Genomic DNA, 13,378 nt, shown 5'->3' on the forward strand with positions numbered 1-13,378 from the left:
ACGCTTGATAGGATACTGGCTTTATAACGCAGATTTCGAAACCTAAACCCATACCCTAAGTTCAAGGTCAAGGTCACAGGGGTCAAAATTTGTGTGCGTATGGAAAGGCCTTGTCCATATACACATGCATACTAAATATGAAGGTTATTTCTCAAGGGACATAGAAGTTATGAGCTTTTTTCTAAACCTAAACGCAGATTTCGAAACCTAAACCCATACCCTAAGTTCAAGGTCAAGGTCACAGGGGTCAAAATTTGTGTGCGTATGGAAAGGTCATGTCCATATACACATGCATACTAAATATGAAGGTTATTTCTCAAGGGACATAGAAGTTATGAGCATTTTTCAAAACCTAAACGCAGATTTCGAAACCTAAACACGGACCCTAAGTTCAAGGTCAAGGTCACAGGGGTCAAAATTTTTTTGCGTATGGAAAGGCCATGTCCATAACACATGCATACCAAATATGAAGGATATATATCAAGGGACATAGAAGTTATGAGCATTTTTCGAAACCTTAACGCAGATTTTGAAACCTAAATGCGGACCCTAAGTTCAACATCAAGGTCACAGGGGTCAAAATTTGTGTGCGTATGGAAAGACCTTGTCCATATACACATGCATACCAAATATGAAGGTTACATCTCAAGAGACATAGAAGTTATGAGCATTTTTCGAAACCTAAACGCAAAGTGTGACGGAAAGACGGACGGACAGTCCGATCACTATATGCCCTCCTACCTGGGGAATAAAAAAACTGCACAAAACAAACTGATACTTCTATTACTAGGATGGTAGAAGGACTCTACCTTTTCCATCCTGGATGAGAGTGATGTCTTTACTTTGGTTTCCATGGCCTGCATAAAACGGGACGGTATTACACGGCCTGTAAAGAGACAAACTTTGTATGATAATGATTGGGATACGCACACTTATATGTGAATATTTCTATTTTATAGTTATATATACTTTTTAAATTTTAATTCATTGAATAAGTTGGGTATATTAAAATTACCGAAAACACAAATATCTTTAGATCCTAAATGTTTTAGTTTAATTTTTACTATTGCATCAAATATATTAATGCAAAAATAATCATTGAACATCAATTAAACCCAGGCTGTTATGAAACAACATGTGTCATTATATTCTTACTTAAACATACCCAGATGTTCTAAAAATAATAATGCCCCTGTAAACATCCCTAGCACACATTTATGTGTTTCATTATTCAACTACATAAACTACAGAGTACTGACAATTATGGCTTAAAAAAAAGCTTTTCTGTAAAATCAAAGTTAACTCAGTACCAGCCTGCACGCCTACTCCAGAAGGCGAAATAATAATCGTACCAAGTGTTAAAAATTTACAGTTATTCCAGTGTTGAAATCAATTACCTTGTACCACTGTCACCTAAGTAGTTTCATAGAAATGTAAAGAAGGTAAAATAAATAAAAGCCTTTGGAAATGCTTTGTTGCAAATGCTTTAAACTGTATAAGAGAATAATCATAGCAAAAGAAAAATTAAAATATTATTTAACAGTAATTTATCATCTCTAACATCCCCCCCCCCATTGAAAATAACATGAATTAAAAAAGAAAAGCAAAAGACCAATCCTCAGTCTATAGTTTTCAATTGTAGAAACGCTGCATTCTGCCAACTGAAGCATTATTTACAATCTTATCCAGAATGTTCCCAATGAAAACTTCTTACACTTCTTTCTATAGGATGCCAAAAACTAACAATAAAATCTAAATTAATTTCTTATGTCCATTTGTTTTACTTGAGAGCATCTTTGTCTGTAAAACATTCATTTTTATGCTCCCCCAAAATTTATTTTGGGGGGAGCATATAGTCGCCGCTTCGTTTGTCAGTGCGTGTGTGCGTCCGTCCGTGCACAATTTTTGTCCGGGCTATTTCTCAGCAACTAATGACCGGATTTCAATGAAACTTTATGGGAAACTTCACTACCAAGAGGAGATGTGCATATTATCAGTGGGTTCTGGTCGGATGATTTTTCATAGAGTTATGGCCCTTTGAAATTTTCGATAAAAAAATTCTTGTCCCCCCAACTACTGTGCCCTCAAGACGTTTCCTTTTATCTGAATATATAATGCAATATTGTGACAAAAAAAACCTTTGGTTTCATGAAAATTGAGCAAAAATGTGAATTCTAGAGTGTTCACATGTTTTCACTATATACATATAGAGAAAAATGCCCCGCCCACTGGCGGCCATGTTTTTTTCACAGATCTGGACCATTTTCGAACTTGTCTGAGATATCAATAAAACCAATGTTTTGACCAACTTTCATGATGATTGGGCAAAAATTGTGACTTCTAGAGTGTTTACAAGGTTTCTCTATAGCCAAATAAGGAAAACTGCCCCACCCACTGGTGGCCATGTTTTTCAACAGACTGGAACCACTTTTGAACTCAACCAACATATTATTAAGACAAACATTTTGACAAAGTTACATGAAGATTGGGCATAAAATGTGACTTCTACAGTGTTTACAAGTTTTTCTTTTTTTTTGACCTAGTGACCTAGTTTTTGACCCGGCACGACCCAGTTTCAAACTCGACCGAGATTTCAATGGGACAAAGCTTCTGACCAAGTAGCGGATCCGTGGTCTAGTGGTAACACACACTGGCTTCACAATCCAGAGATCGCTGGTTCGATCCCCCGCTGCACCTAACCTACTAACTCGTCTTTCGCATGAGACGTTAAACCGAGGTGCAGTGTACTAGGTGCTATACACTGGGCACTAAAAGACCCAGGGTCACCTCTGTAACGGGGTGTCTCCTGTATTTTGCACTATCCCCCGTAACCAACTAACACGTTTTTCTGGGGACGATGGCCATATGGGAGACAATCCCGGTGCACTCGATAAAAAATAATGAAGAAGCTTCTAACCAAGTTTCATGAAGATCGGACAATAAATGTGGCCTCTAGAGTGTTTACGAACAAATGTGGACGGACGACGGAAGGACGGACGACGGAAAAAGACCGGTCACAAAAGCTCACCTGAGCTATCAGGTGAGCTAAAAAGTGTCCTAACACATTTTTTTAAACGGAAGTCCAAAGGGTATAATGACCCAAGCGGTCAGTGTGGCAATAAGAATTTATTTTGAACGTGCCACTGATTATGACGAATTTACAGGAATTTTAGTATTATCTTGGCGAAATTAATATGCTCCTATGTTCTCAATCATAAAACCCTTTTAATTGCATTCAAAATAAGTCATCCATTTCAGTGCCAATGACTTAGGTTTCACTCATGTGATCAACCAGTTGTGCATTGAAAAATGGTCGTTGATATCCGCTTTGCTTATTTTTCTGACTAGAAACCATTTTTCCCTCCATTTTGGAATTCAAAATGTGTGTGCCTTATACACTGCTGCAGGATTTAAAATGCAACTTATGGTAATTATTGGCAGGTAAATAAAACTTATTAACTACAGGGCTTTTTTTCCTTCTTTGCGATTGGCCGTGGACGGACATTTCACAATTTTGACACGGCCAATTCACAATCCTTACATGTCCGTGACTATTTACAAAAACGGCCGTTTCGTGCTCAAAACTGTCAAAAACGGCCATTTCAGAACAGAAATATAAGTTTCATAACCTAGTTTTTAATTTCCGAATTCGCGAAAAATTGTCGACTCACATTAATGATGTTTGCTTGTTTTAATTGATTTTAAGTGTTGAGTAACCGGTGAAACCGGCGTAAATAGATAAAGCTCTGCCTAGCAACGCCACTATAAAAAATGGCGACGCGGAACGCTCGTTACTACACGAAGAAAATTAAAAAAACGCAAAATAATCCAGATTTATTGAAATTTGGGATAACAGTGAAGAAACAAAAATTTTCTACAGAAGGGTAAGTTTTGAAACATGCACATTATTAGGAAAGTCATTTGATTGAGGTGAAAGCATCTGCCGCGGCTTATGTATTGATGGAAGCTAGTCAAAACGTCCTCTAGTATTGATGACCGAGACTTGTTATTCGTATCTGTTTACGATTGTAAATCTTGGTTAAAGTAATAATGTGTTCCCTTCATATATTTTTAATTTAAATGCATATTCATGACACATATTCATGATTCAAACTTTGTATGTAGTCTATTTATGCTTTGTGGAAAAATGTGAAAATAAAATAACTTGTTTACATTTCTTACAAAAGTACTGTTGTTCAATGTATACCTAATGTTTCAGATCAAATGACAACCTCCCAGGGAGATCATCATGCACTTGCGAGGGTCAGGCTCACAGAACATGAAAATTATCATGAAGAAGGAATTTTCCTCTTCAGATATTGAGAGCATTATTGACATTTTCAAGAGTAAAAAGAACAGAGTTCTAAAGCTAAAGTCCAAAACATGCTCCAGAAATGCTCTATGTTTATACACTGTAACTCCAATATAACGCGGATGACGGGGTCCAAGACACGCAACAGCGTTATAAACGGACAGCGTTATACGTTTTGAGCTTATTTATTTATGTCATGCTGTGTTGTCATCCGCAAATACATGCATATAAATCGAATCGAACGATAACAGTATATATACCGCTTTTCTAATATGCACATTTGTCCGATAATCCAATATAATTACAACATCACTTACGAAAAAATAATGTAAAACATTTATTACAAGAAATATGTTTACGAATTTTGTAAACAAATTCATATGCCTACGCCATTTTTCAGAAAAATAGTACAGTGCATTATGGGACACAGCTTTCATTGGACGAGCGAATTTAAATTTAGATTGAATGCAATACGATACATGTACAAAGTAATGTTTTATTGCGTCATACGCAGCATGTAAAAAACATGCTTTCCGTGGACTTTCTGATAACGGGCAAAAATTTAAGTGAATCTCTGTTAACAATTACACTGCGTTAGAATGTAAATAAATCGTAAGGATTTTTTAATTTACTTTTCGTATACGTACTGAAACATTAAACATACACAAAGATCTTTTTATGTATCAAGCTTGTATAGCATATAATAAACGATAACACACTTACACAGCCATAGTTTATACAATGAAATACAATACACGATAAATATAAAACATAAACAGGTAATCGTTTTAAATAACTTTAATTTGATAATTATTACTCTTGCACTTACCTTATTGAAATTAGCGCACCAAACCGCTTTGATAGGGAATTCATGTAATAAACACGGACTCGCGAGTTTTCACACCTTTATTGACATAACACAACAGATTAACACCAATTAGCTGTCGAGTGTCGTTTAACCTCTAATCGATTAAAATCAGTTAAACGAACGGATAAAGAAATCAAGCTGTGATGGCCGGCTTCTTTGAATTTTCTGAAAATACAAGTAATTGCATAACATGGATTTGAATCAGAAATGGAAGGTTGGAGAAAAAACGGGATCCAAGCACCCCCCGCGTTATATTGGACACAGCGTTATAACGGACCGCACTATATTGGAGTTACAGTGTAAATATTATTCCTGTGGTAAAAAAGTGTTGAGACCAGGTATTTTAGTTGTATCTTATACATGAATGTTTTGCAAATCAGATATATGTATATGTGTTGTAATTGTATCAAATACTGTATTCATAGAAGGAAAATATGCCTTTATTGCATTATTTAAGGAAATTTTGATAATATTCAAGTGTTTAACATGCTTTAACTATACTTACGCATTGAACTTTGAATTTCACAATTTTAAGAAGTTTGCGACTCATTTTTTTCACAATTTTAAGAAGTTCGCGACTCAATTTTTCACAATTTTGACAAGTTCGCGACTAATTTTTTCACAAAGTGAGGGGCCAGGGCCGCTTCACAAAGTCGGGAAAAAAAGCCCTGAACTAAACATTATTACCTGGTTTCTTTTTCTTGGCTGTCTCTGGTCCTTTTATTTTTTTTGCTGAACCCGGTGTTCTACAAATAAAACAACGATATTATGATTCTGTGAATATGGTTTTATGGTGTTTCAATAAATAAACTTCCAATATATATGGGCCGGGCGGTATTTATTCAACCTGTCACAATGTGAGCCTTAAAAGTGAATTCTAAACATATGGTCCGTGCTCTGTGAAAAAGGGGTTTAATGCATTTGCGTTAAATGTCGTCTCTGATAAGCCAGCGCAGTCCGCAAAGGCTAATCAAGGACGACACTTTCCGCTTTTATGATATTTTGTGTTTCGGAAAGTATGTTATTAGTAAAATTCCAGTGTCGTCCCTGATTTGCCTGTTTGGACTGCATAGACTAATTTAGGAGGACATGTTATGCATGTGTATTAAACCACCATTTTGTACAGAGCACTGCCCATGTGTTTAAAATTTCACTTTTAAGGCTCACATTGTGAATGTTAGAACACCAATAGGACAGGTTGAATTAATTGCTATTAGAATTGCTTTTGTTGAATCCAAGTTACTACTTGTTATGTTGATTTTATTGCCTTTGTTTGCATTTAAAATGCAATTTTAGACATTTTGCCCCCCCCCCCCACACCCACATACCCCAGTTATGGACAAAAATAAAAAAGGTTTTTGTTGCAATTTAAGCAGCACACATAAAAAACAAGGGCTGTTTGTAAAACATGCATGCCCCCCATATGGGCTGTCCATTGTAGTGGCAGCCATTGTGTAAATACGATTTTTGTCACTGTGACCTTGACCTTTGACCTAGTGACCTGAAAATCAATAGGGGTCATCTGCGGGTCACGATCAATGTACCTATGAAGTTTCATGTTCCTAGGCAAAAGCGTTCTTGAGTAATCATCCGAAAATCATTTTACTATTTCGGGTCACCGTGACCTTGACCTTTGACCTTGTGACCTCAAAATCAATAGGGGTCATCTGCAAGTCATGATCAATCTACCTATGAAGTTTCATGATTCTAGGCGTAAGCGTTCTTGAGTTATCATCCGAAAACCATTTTACTATTTCAGGTCACCGTGACCTTGACCTTTGACCTAGTGACCTCAAAATCAATAGGGGTCATCTGCGAGTCATGATCAATCTACCCATGAAGTTTCATGATCCTAGGTGTATGCCTTATTGAGTTATCATCCGGAAACCATTTTACTATTTCGGGTCACCGTGACCTTGACCTTTGACCTAGTGACCTCAAAATCAATAGGGGTCATCTGCAAGTTATGATCAATCTACCCATGAAGTTTCATGATCCTAGGCGTATGCGTTCTTGAGTTATCATTCAAAAACCATTTTACTATTTCTGGTCACGGTGACCTTGACCTTTGACCTAGTGACCTCAAAATCAATAGGGGTCATCTGCGAGTCATGATCAATGTACCTATGAAGTTTCATGATCCTAGGCCCAAGCGTTCTTGAGTTATCGTCTGACAACCACCTGGTGGACGGACCGACAGACCGACCGACATGAGCAAAGCAATATACCCCCTCTTCTTCGAAGGGGGGCATACAAATAATTTAAAACCAAAACCAACAATCTCCAAGCAATCTCACCTGTCCCCAATTTTTAACTTATGGTTGGTGACCACCACATCTTTATTGTCTTTCAACGACACCGAGTCATCCTCGCTTCGTACAGACATCTTATCATGTTCATGGTGGTCAACATACAACACATCAGAGCCACCCGAGTCACTGAAGTTGGGCTGGGAGATATTGGAGGGCAGAGATTGGAGCACTTTCCTGTCACTGGTACTGAAGTTGGGGGACATGGGTACAGACTGGACAGCTGTGTATGGGTCTATATGATCATCTGAAAGTTATTAACACAATTGAGCATTTCTCAGTGAAGACTGGGCTTAATTCATTGGTGTAGTGTCATCCAAGATTGGAATGTTCATTCTGCACAGGCTTATCAGGGGCAACACTTTTCCCTTTAATGGTTCTTTTTGTTTCAAGGAAGTCTCTTGATATAAATCTCGTTCAGTCGACTGCACAGGCTAATATGGGACAACACTTTACGCACATGCATAAAGCCCAATTTTTGACAGTGGGGCTAAATTAATCAGTACAATTCATAACAAGAGCACTCCTTGCGGATGCAGACAGCTCATCTATTTTTCTTTTTAAAGGTGTAGGGACCTATCTCAATTTCAATCACAAAGGAGGGAGGGGTGGAGTGGAGAGGGGTGTATAGTGTGGGGGTGTGGTCATTTATTACATTATCCAAAAATGCAAAAAAAATGCAAAAAAAAAAAATTGGGGGGGGGAGGGGGGGGGGGATTCTTGGGTGGGATGGTTGGACGGTATTTCAAAAATAAAATAATAAAAATAAATATTTGTGTTTTTTAACCATGTTTAAAAAAACAAGAGATGTGTTTGTCAGAAACACAATGCCCCCTATTGCGTCGCTTTGAAATTATTTTTTTTATTTATTTTTTTACCTTTGTCCTTGAAGGATGACCTTGACCTTGAACTTCCACCACTCAAAATGTGCAGCTTTATGAGAAGGCCGCTTTGAAATATCATTTTTTTTACCTTGAAGGATGACCTTAACCTTGAAGAATGACCTTGACCTTGAACTTCCACCACTCAAATGTGCAGCTTCATGAGAACGCCGCTTTGAATTTTTAAATATATTTTTTGACCTTTGACCTTGAAGGATGGCCTTAACCTTGAAGGATGACCTTGACCTTGAACTACCACCACTCAAAATGTGCAGCTTCATGAGAACGCCGCTTTGAATTTTTATATTTTATTTTTTGACCTTGAAGGATGACCTTGACCTTGAACTTCCACCACTCAAAATGTGCAGCTTCATGATAACGCCGCTTAGATTTTTTTTTCATTTTGTTTGACCTTTGACCTTGAAGAATGACCTTGACCTTGAAGGATGACCTTGACCTTGAACCTACACCACTCAAAATGTGCAGCTTCATGATAATGCCACTTTGATTTTTTTTTTTAACATTTGACCTTGAAGGATGACCTTGACCTGGAAGAATGACCTTGACCTTCCACCACTCAAAATGTGCAGCTTCATAATAATGCTGCTTTGAATTTTTTATTTGTTTTTTGACCTTTGACCTTGAAGGATGACCTTGACCTTGAAGGATGACCTTGAACTTCCACCACTCAAAATGTGCAGCTTCATGAGAACGCCGCTTTGATTTTTTGTGTGACCTTGAAGGATGACCTTGACCTTGAACTTCCACCACTCAAAATTTGCAGCTTCATGAGATACACATGCATGCCAAATATCAAGTTGCTATCTTCAATATTAAAAAAGTAATGGCCAATGTTGAAGTTTTCGGACGGACAGACGCCATATATTTGACATTTGACCTTGAAGGATGACCTTCACCTTCACCTTTCACCACGCAAAATATTCAGCTCCATGAGATACACATGCATGCCAAATATCAAGTTGCTATCTTCAATATTGAAAAAGTTATGGCCAATGTTAAAGTTTTCGGACGGACAGACACCTTAAATTTGACATTTGACCTTGAAGGATGACCTTGACCTTTCACCACTCAAAATGTTTAGCTCAATGAGATACACATACATTCCAAATATCAAGTAGCTATCTTAAAAAGTTAAAAAGTTATGGCCAATGTTAAATTTTTCCGGACTGACAGACTGACGGACAGTTAAACTGCTATATGCCATCCTACCGGGGGGCATAAAATTATTTTTTTTGGGGTGGGGGTGGGGTATAGTGTGAGGGTGTGGTGGTCATTTATTAGACCTGGGGGGGATGGTTTGGACGGAGTCAATTGTGGTATGTCAGGTAAGAGTTGTTTTGTCAAAGTATCAATCGAATCTAATCATAAATAAAGAAGTTATGGCAATTTTTAGCAAAATTTTATAATTTGACCTTGAGAGTCAAGGTCATTCAAAAGTCAAGGTAAAATTCAACTTGCCAGGTACAGTACCCTCATGATAGCATGAAAGTATTTAAAGTTTAAAAGCAATAGCCTTGATACTTTAGAAGTAAAGTTGATCTAAACACAAAATGTAACCATATATTCAAAGTTACTAAGTCAAAAAAAGGGCCATAATTCCGTAAAAATGACAACCAGAGTTATGCAACTTGTCCTTTACTGTCCACTTATGAAAGTTTGCGAGTGTTCAAAGTATGAAAGCAATATCTATGATACTTTAGGGGTAAAGTGGACCAAAACACAAAACTTAACCAAATTTTCAAGTATAAAGGGCCCATAATTCCGTCAAAATGCCAGTCAGAGTTACTTAACTTTGCCTGCACAGTCCCCTTAAGATAGTAAGTAAGTGTTGCAAGTATGAAAGCAATGGCTTTGATACTTTAGGAAAAAAGTGGACCTAAACGCAAAACTTAACCAAATTTTCAATTTTCTAAGTATAAAAAGGGCACATAATTCCGTCAAAATGCCCGTCAGAGTTACATAACTTTGCCTGCACAGTCCCCTTATGATAGTTAGTAAGTGTTGCAAGTATGAAAGCAATGGCTTTGATACTTTAGGAAAAAAGTGGACCTAAACACAAAACTTAACCAAATTTTCAATTTTCTAAGTATAAACGGGCTCATAATTCTGTCAAAATGCCAGTCAGAGTAACATTACTTTGCCTGCACAGTCCCCTTATGATAGTAAGTGTTGCAAGTATGAAAGCAATAGCTTTGATACTTAAGGAATAAAATGGACCTAAACACAAAACTTAACCAAAATTTTCAATTTTCTAAGTATAAAAAGGGCACATAATTCTGTCAAAATGCAATCCAGAATTATCTAAATTTGCCTGCCCAGTCCCCTCATGATAGTAAGTAAGTGTACCAAGTTTGAATGCAATAGCATTGATACTTTATGAGAAAAGTGTACCTAAACACAAAACTTAACTGGACGCCGACGCCAAGGTGATGACAATAGCTCATTTCTTTTTTAAATAGATGAGCTAAAAATGGTTGCTTCTTGTTTTGTTTTTATTAACAAGATTTGTGATAATGTTTACAAAAATAGAATCATTTCAAGGATTCTGAAGAATTTTACGTTTATTTTCAATTTGTACTTGAGAAACAAGACATCATTTTATGAATGTCAAGATGTATGTTCAATTTGTATTTAAGAGTTATTTAACTTATTTTTATTGCGCAGAACATGTTTTGTTTCCTGTCGATTATTTATGGAACAGTTCCTTATATGGAAAGCTTAACAATACTTAACCCAATAACTAAAGATTTCCTATTAACAATTTTCTTGTTTTCATCCACACAAGGAGTAAACAACATATTCTGTTATCATTTTAAGACATTTCGACTTCTTGAAATAAAATACAGACAAAACTTATTCCTTCAAAACGTCTGCGACAGCCTGTATTCCAGACTAATAAGTCATGAATATTAATAAGTATGTCAGAGGTGCCAAGGTCTAACAAAATACCTATGTTTACCTTCATATTTACCTGCTACTTTTTCTTTGATTATAATGGATTTTTTGTGGGACTGTATTTTCATGTTTTCCACATCTGCATGAGATGGTGTGCTTTTCCCATGATTCTGTCTGGAATCACAGAAAACATAATTGACCCATTAACAAGTTTTGATGAAAAATAGGTCTAATCATTTAGAAAGTATAGACTTTATTCTCACTGACATTTCTTGAAAAAACATTTGTTAACCGTTTCCCCAATAAGAAGCAAAGTGACAAGTAAGTGTTGTTTTGTCAAAGTATGAATCAAATGTGATCATAAATAAAGGAGTTATGGCAATGTAAGCAACATTTATTAATTTGACCTTGAGAGTCAAGGTCATTCAAAGGTCAATGTCAAATTAAACTTGCCAGGTACAGTACCAACATGATAGTAAGAAAGTATTTGAAGTTTGAAAGCACTAGCCTTGATACTTTAGAAGAAGATGTAAACACATTTAACAAAATAATCAAAGTTACTAAGACAAAAAAGGGCCATAATTCCGTTAAAAAGCCAACCAGAGTTATGCAACTTGCCCTGTACAGTCCCCTTATGATAGTTAGCGAGTTTTCCAAGTCTTAAAGCAATAGCTATGATACTTCAGGAGTAAAATGGACCAAAACACAAAACTTAACCAAATGTTCAATTATCTAAGTATAAAAGAGGCCATAATTCTTTCAAAATGCTTGATACAGTTGTCTGCTCTTATTTATAGAATGGGATCATGTTCGTAAAGAAGTATGCAAAATATGAAAGCAATATGTCAAAGGACATAGGAAATATTTGGGGTAGTACGCAAACTTTAACATATATTTATCAATAATATGCATATTCTAAGTATAAAAGGGGCCATAATTCTGTCAAAATGCTTGATACAGTTGTCTGCTCTTGTTTATAGATTGGGGTCATGTTGGTAAAGGACATTGGAAATATTTGGGGTAGTACGCAAACTTTAACATTTGCACGCTAACGGGAACGCCGACGCCAGGTTGAGTAGGATAGCTCCACTATATATATTTCATATATAATAGTCGAGCTAAAAATGGCTCTTGCAACCAGCATAAAACCAGAACAGCCAACGAGTAACTTGCAGGCTGTTCAGATTTTATGCTGTTTGCTGCTGATCAGTATCTTAGGGTTAGAAATGAAGCCTTTAAAACTTGAAATTAGTAATAAAGGTATATAATTAACAAGGGCTGTTTGTAAAACATGCATGCCCCCCTATATGGGCTATAAGTTGTAGTAGCAGCCATTGTGTGAATACGTTTTTTGTCACTGTGAACGGTGGTGGTGGTGGTGGTGGTGGTAGTGTAGTAGTAGTAGTAGTAGTAGTAGTAGTAGTAATAGTAGTAGTAGTAGTAGTAGTAGTAGTAGTAGTAGTAGAAGTAGTAGTAGTAGTAGTAGTAGTAGTAGTAGTAGAAGTAGTAGTAGTAGTTGTAGTAGTAGTAGTAGTAGTAGTAGTAGTAGTAGTAGTAGTAGTAGTAGTAGTAGTAGTAGTAGTAAAAATAGTAGTAGTAGTGGCAGTAGTAGTAGTGGTGGTGGTGGTGGTGGTGGTGTAGTAGTAGTAGTAGTAGTAGTAGCAGCAGCAGCAGCAGCAGTAGCAGAAGTAGTAGAAGTAGTAGTAGTAGTAGTAGTAGTAGTAGTAGTAGTAGTAGTAGTAGTAGTAGTAGTAGTAGTAGTAGTAGTAGTAGTAGCAGTAGCAGCAGCAGTAGCAGCATTACAATACCAATACTTAAGAATGATCAAATGGGAAAAGGTAACCTAGCACTGGCAGTAAATATGGGGCTCATTTACAGGTCAGATTTGGAATCTTTGCTGTAAAATGAGATTTTGAATGAATTAAAGGGAAGCAAATCTGTAATAAAAAGAACATGCATAAACCGTAGTTGTTTCCCTTGTTTGAACCATGCTAAATCCTTATAAATTTATAATGCCTATTTCCAGTAACTGTGACCTTCACCTGTGACCTTGACCTTTGACCTAGTGACCTCAAAATCAATAGGGATCATC

The 13,378-nt window shown here is 36.6% G+C and overlaps 1 protein-coding gene across 3 annotated transcripts in view; it reads right to left on the minus strand.

Annotated features, from left to right (window-relative positions):
• LOC127841978 (HAUS augmin-like complex subunit 8) overlaps positions 1-13,378 on the minus strand; it is a 42,394-nt gene that overhangs the window by 18,502 nt on the left and 10,514 nt on the right. For 2 of the 3 annotated variants that reach the window (XM_052371208.1, XM_052371210.1), the window contains 4 exons: positions 11,351-11,460; positions 7,478-7,736; positions 5,868-5,926; positions 810-886 (listed from right to left, as the gene is read on the minus strand). In XM_052371208.1, the coding sequence (XP_052227168.1) occupies positions 810-886; positions 5,868-5,926; positions 7,478-7,736; positions 11,351-11,460 (505 nt within the window). The remainder of the gene's footprint in view (positions 1-809; positions 887-5,867; positions 5,927-7,477; positions 7,737-11,350; positions 11,461-13,378) is intronic. The other variant, XM_052371209.1, reaches the window with a different exon arrangement.

The sequence above is a fragment of the Dreissena polymorpha genome, chromosome 8, assembly GCF_020536995.1.
Source record: "Dreissena polymorpha isolate Duluth1 chromosome 8, UMN_Dpol_1.0, whole genome shotgun sequence".
In the NCBI taxonomy this organism is placed as follows: domain Eukaryota; kingdom Metazoa; phylum Mollusca; class Bivalvia; order Myida; family Dreissenidae; genus Dreissena; species Dreissena polymorpha.